This window comes from Phragmites australis, chromosome 2, assembly GCF_958298935.1.
Source record: "Phragmites australis chromosome 2, lpPhrAust1.1, whole genome shotgun sequence".
NCBI classification, from domain to species: Eukaryota; Viridiplantae; Streptophyta; class Magnoliopsida; order Poales; family Poaceae; genus Phragmites; species Phragmites australis.
The window spans coordinates 30,333,071-30,339,383 of NC_084922.1; the positions used below are offsets into that span (position 1 = coordinate 30,333,071).

The 6,313-nt window shown below is 40.1% G+C and overlaps 1 protein-coding gene across 1 annotated transcript; it reads left to right on the forward strand.

Moving 5' to 3' along the window:
• Positions 1–4,817: 4,817 nt before the first annotated feature.
• LOC133905186 (protein RADIALIS-like 3) lies at positions 4,818–5,831 on the forward strand. The gene is made up of 2 exons (XM_062346916.1): positions 4,818–5,106; positions 5,827–5,831. The coding sequence occupies exons 1-2, from the start codon at positions 4,818–4,820 to the stop codon at positions 5,829–5,831; spliced, it is 294 nt and encodes a 97-aa protein (XP_062202900.1).
• The last annotated feature ends 482 nt before the right edge of the window (positions 5,832–6,313 follow it).

The following is a 6,313-nucleotide window of genomic DNA, read 5'->3' on the forward strand; positions in this document are numbered from 1 at the left end:
GGCGAGTATTTAAGAGGAGCCGGTGGACACGGAAAGGCTCTCTGGCTCTCGATCTCGGACGAAGATCCAAGACAGAGGTTTAGTACAAGCACAGAAGCTGAGACCAGCCGAAGAACAAGGAGCCCGAAGCTCTAGGATAGACAAATATTCTTGTAACCAGCAGTATTTCTGAGAAACATTCTCAGGGCATTTATAATATCCATACAGGAGTAGGGTATTACGCTCAGTGCGGCCTGGACCTATCTAAAAACCTCCAGTGCATTTACCGCATTTGATCATTCTATTCCACCTGCCATCGCATTTACGTCCATTTATTTCACCCGTAAAACAGATTCATAATCATCCCCCGGCCGAATCTCAAAGGGATCCCTGCTTTAGGAGTTCACCCTCCGACACTAGGTATTGCTTTCCTCTCCTTTTCTTCCCTAAGCTTGAACCATTCCAACGAGCTAGTTCTCACCGTAGCTTGTCTGTGAAAGACAGGTTCTTTCACTAACAACACCTGATTTTTACAGATTGTGTTATATATTAGCTATTTTTGCTGCTCACAAGATATCCACCCTACATTGCTTTGCCCTTTGGTGAGAGTAAATATCAGACAAAACTGTATGCAAGTCGCAGATGCTTGAAGCGAAAGTGAGTTGCCCTTGCATCGTGTAGCTTTGGTTGCTGAGAATTGGTTCTTTCTCGGCCAGTATTCAAGCACTATAGATTAACAGTTTTGCTATCCCGGAAAGTTTGGTTTTTTCTTTGTAGATTCCTCCAAGTAATGCCAAACCCCTAACTGGAGCAGAATCCCATCGTTGCAGCTCCGGGAAGTTTTCACCGGTGTTTTATTATACATAGATTCCTACTCACACCGTCACACACATATACTCATATACTAAAGGCCAGATAGGAACATCACTACTATTAAAAGAAAATTTTGTCTTGATGAGACATACAAGGAGTAAACATAGGGTTTGATCTCTGATGGACAGGAAGTAAACTACCTCCACCAACCATACTGGCTTCTGCTTCTTAGAAGTCAAAAGCTGAAACAAACAGTATAACTTATTATTGGCTTTTAAAAAGCTGTCTTCTGAAGAAATGAACTAAAAGCTGATAAGCTGGTTAGGAGTGGCTTTTCTGATTTTCGGTGTGCTAAGAATCTAAAAATTTATCGTAAAAATCAACAGCCAAAAGCTAAAAACTATAAGCAATTTTCAGCGCAAGCTTCTTTTCAACAAAAACTTATAAGTTTCAGCTATGTCAAACAAGAACATAGGCTCGATTCTCTTAGGGTATACTTTTTGAAGGAACTAAGAACGCAAAAAGCAGGGCTTTTTGGGGAAACCATCTACTAAGCTTATAGCTCCTTTGGAACATAGGAATAGAAAAAACACGAAAATATAATAGGATGGTGGGTGGAAAATAGAGAATTGAAAAACACAGGAATTTTATAGGAATGTGCCTTTGGATGAGCCGTAGGAAAAATACAGGAATTGTTAGAACCAACGATACATTAAGTTAATTAGGGTAACAAAAATACATTCATGTATATCTAAAACAACCATTTGCCTTATTTGATGTTGTGATAAGGTCCTGATTTGCCTCGTTCCTACGTGGATGAGTGGAAATATGAGGTCCGAGTGAATTGTTGAAACCATGTGTTTCTAAAACAACCATTTGCTTTATTTGATGTTGTGATAAGGCCCTGATTTGCCTAGTCCTACGTGAACGAGTGGAAAAATAAGATCCCAGTGGATTGTTGAAACCCTATGTTTTTCCTATGAAGATGGACTGAAGAAAATTTTCCTACACTTTTCCTATGGCGCCAATCCTATGTTCCAAATGTTGCTACAGTACCGAATCCTATAAGAACTAGAATCCTGCGTTTTTCTAAAAAGTCCTCTGATCCAAAGGAGTCCTTAATTTAAACAGACCCTGCAATCTTACTTCAACATGATATGTTTCGCAGAAACATGTCTGCCTAGACCTAGCTACGAGCCTAGCTTTTGTAGCAATCTTGTGCCCTCCACTCACCCCCAAGACTGAGTGGAGTGCGAAGATTAGACTGTCCGGGCTCTATTGGATTAACTTGTATATGTTTCAGGCGAAAGACAATATGCTAAACTTTTCTTTCTGTGAGCTAATTTGAGGATTAGATCATTAACCATGTCGATCGCTTTAGTTTGGATTCCCCTCGAGGATCCCCACTTGCCGGCCCCGACGCCAAGGTGCCTTTCAAGTTTCAACTCGCCAGCTCCGGGGATTCCGATCCCTCACGTACACGGGCCACCTGCGCTGTCTCTGTCAGGATTCCCCGCCGATGAGATTCTCTGGCCCCTGCCTTTCTCCCCTGTCCCCGGAAGACACAAAAATTAGGCCGCGCCGCTGGGCCGCGGGAACGGCGAATCTGTCGATCACCAAGTTGGCCGTGCCATCTACCAACCGCCGGCCGGGCAGCGTCCAAACCTTTTGAAAGGGATTCTGATTTACCATATCTACATACCGGGGAAAGGCGCTTGGCATTTTCTTTTGCCCTCTCCTGAGATGACAGAACGATCGATACATACACTTACAGTTCAGTGTGCTGTGTAAGTTGAAGACAGTGGATGCTTCGTGTGTGCGACTCGCTGTAAGGGCGTCTCTAACAGTGAGGAACAGTATGAGCTTTTACTGAAAGGGTATATTTCTCAAAGTATATGTAGTATGGACATGCATCATCTTAACTCCTCTTCTCGGTAAGACATGCGAAATTATAAACGACAGGATTCATATATATTTTTAAAAAGACACTACTATCTGAGAGTGGGTAATACTTCTAATATTAAAAATGTCTTTGAAAAAAGCTAACCTGAAAAGTAGAGATACTTAGTCGCGTTGTGAGTCAAGACGTATGATGCAAGATCAGAGTGGCTGAGCTGATGGCGAACAATGTCTCGGATGTTCCTGACACACCATATGCTGTACTATTTTAAATCTTTTAAATTCTTTTATTTACCTAGTACAAGTTGGACAGCGCGTCCACACCGCACATACGCCTAGAGACACCCACGTGGATGTACCTAGCTTTCATGCAAACTACTAGCTTGGGGGCACAAGCTTTAATCAGGGTATAATTTGGTTATATATTGTTTTAGTCTAGTATGATGGGTATAAGCATACGGTAATTAGTCTGGTGTGAGGATGTAAATATATATTTATAGTCTAGTTCAAGAGAAGAGCTTTTCTCTGCAGTCTAGCTTGGCGAATGCATACGGTTGCATCTGTTTATATAGGAAGTAATCAATCATAGTCTCAACTCTTATATCTACGCACGTGGTCTTAGATTTAGTCAACAAAATAGAAATTTAACTCAATCTATCCAGACAAATATAACCAACTTAACACCTTTTTTTTTTAATAAATATAACTCCGCTCAACCTGCATATATGGTACATACTAGCAAGACTCTTACAGGTAACCAATCACACCCTCAAAGAATGCACCCAACATATTTTTTAGGTTGTGTTTAGTTCATAGGATATCTCTGTATGGGATATGGGCATACAATGTTTTAGCATGTTTGGTTAGAGGGCAATCTAGGTGTGATGTCCAGTATAAGAGAATATTCCTCTGAAATATCGGATGAGTTCATCCATAAAAAATGTTGGATAGAGCCATCCATATTTTGAATAAGCTTTTATCTTTGCTGATATAGTCTATTATATTCTAGTTGGTTAGAGTAAATACACTTTTTTGTTATTAAGCTTTAAATAATATTATATTCTAAACTATTTATTTGATTTGCGGTCTGATTGTATCATTATATTCGATTACATCAACAAAACAAGATCTCATATGATTATATTTTTATGTAAAACAAAACATATGACAAGCGGGTCTCATAAAATTTTAACTAACCTCGTACAACCAAACAAGAAATTGAATCACCATAACTATACTACCAAACAAAAAATTAAATCACCTTATCTAATAAAATATGAATGGTCATATATTATTAAACATTATACTTCAACCAAACACACTATAATATTAGCCAATTGATCTATGTTCAGTTCTCCAATGTTTAAAATTCTTGAATGTTATGCTGTGTATGATGAACTATTATTTGTAACCTTGCAAGTGCTTATGTGATGAACTATCTATATGGTTCCATAGCAAGATTTTCGCACTGCATGAACTTGGATATTCAAAAAATATATTATAACTTCTAGAGAATTCATTTTACACCATGAAAATTAGCAAAAAAAAATTAATAACTCGAAAGATTTTTTCATAAATCCAAATTAAGTTTCAAAATCAAACAAAGTAATGACTTATATGAATGTTACTTATTTGGACCGAAAGAACCCAACTAAAAAATGGAAAATAGCTTTTAGAATTCAAGGAAGATCCATAAAATTATAAAAACGACATAAATCCTATAAATATCGTTAATCTATTTTCAGTGTTTAGAATTCTAGGATGCTATACTATAAGATCACTCTAGTCAAGGTGCATTTACGGTACTACAGTTATACCACCACAAAGATACAAAAGGCTACGGTCAAAGTGACATCTCCAATACCATGAAAAGTCAATTATCAGTTACTCTCTCCTCTTCCTGCGTGAACCTTGGCTGGTGTGGCCATCGCTGGCTCCGGTTCTTTTGCCAGTTGGAGACTGAGTTGGGCCACTTGGCCTGAACCCAGCCTCATCGCCGATCCTATAAATTCAACCCAACAAGCGGGTCTTCCATCGGAACCATTTCGAAACTCCTTTCCCGCCGCCCGTTACATCACTAGACGAGGAAGACCAGGACCCTGTGCCCGTCCGTTTCGAACAGCGCCATGGCGTCCAACTCGAGTAAGGGCTCGTCGCCGTCGCCGTCGCCGTCGCCGTCGTCGTCGCAGTGGTCGCCGCGGCAGAACAAGCTGTTCGAGCGCGCCCTGGCGGTGTACGACGCGGACACCCCGGACCGGTGGCACAACGTGGCGCGCTACATGGGCGGCACCAAGTCCGTGCAGGAGGTGCGGCACCACTACCAGCAGCTCGTCGAGGACGTCGCGCTGATCGAGTCTGGCGGCGCGCCGTTCCACTGGTACGCCGCCGCGCCACCGGCGGCGACGGTGCCGAGAGGTAACTGAACAAACACATGGCCGGCCTGTCTCTCGCCCCCGTTGTTAGTTTGCATTCAATTGTTAGTTTGGGCATGCAACATGCCATATATTTAACCATGTATGCTGTCAACTAGATGTAGATAGCTGGTCTAGTGTACCACATGAGATCTGATATCATCCTTGAACATGAACACTTCGTGCATGCTTGAAACGGCAAAGTACCATGGTTAGTCTTAGTTAAACCATATTATAACGTCTGACACAAAAAACTGCAATTATGTCATGCCAGTGGCGTGGAGATGATAATGTTTAATATTGCTTAGGTTACCGTTCAGGATGTTAATTATATTGCTTATATTACCGTTCAGGCTGTCAATTCCGATGGTAGATTGGTACGACATGTCAAGTTGGCAACTTTCGTTTAGGATATGCTAATTGACTATGGTTTAGTACGTAAGAACTGCGCACTGCTTTGCCTCGAGATTCAGTTATATATCATCATTGTGGTGGAGCAATGCATCATCATACTAGATTCAGTTGTGTTCATTATAGAAGCGTAAATATATACACGCAAAATTAATATGCATAAAGTTCCCTTTCAGAAAATATATATGCATAAAGCCAGGTGTACATGCATGCATGCCTGGTTATTAATTATTTCCTGACCTTAGCCTGACTATTTATACACACGATTCTTAATCTTATAAATTCTCATTGGCCTTATACAATTTGGCTGTAGGTTGAAGTATCTGAATCTTCAGTGAAGAGAAGGATGAAGAGAAGTGGCTATGCTCTTCCAAGAAGATATATTATGCACGTAGATGTGCTTGTGTACGTTATGGAAAATGGCAAAGCTAGCAAGGATATCAATTAGTGGCCGGTCTGCTTGTCTCTGATCTTGCGTAAACAAATTAATTAAGCTTGTGATCTATGGAGCGATATGTATGCTTCATGTATATATGCTTCTCCCATGCATGCAATCGAAATGTTGTAGGCATTTCCATGAATTACAATGCAAGCCTGTACATAGAACATACTAGTCACAGTTACTTTTTCCATTTAGAATATCGACACAATCTCCAAAATATAACTTTAATCACTAAAATATTTATAAGACCCAACAAATTTATAATACCACATAAGTATATTTTAGGGGAAATATACACATATGATTTCCATTTTTTCAAACTAATTAATATCTAAAAGATATCAATATTCGAAGTTCC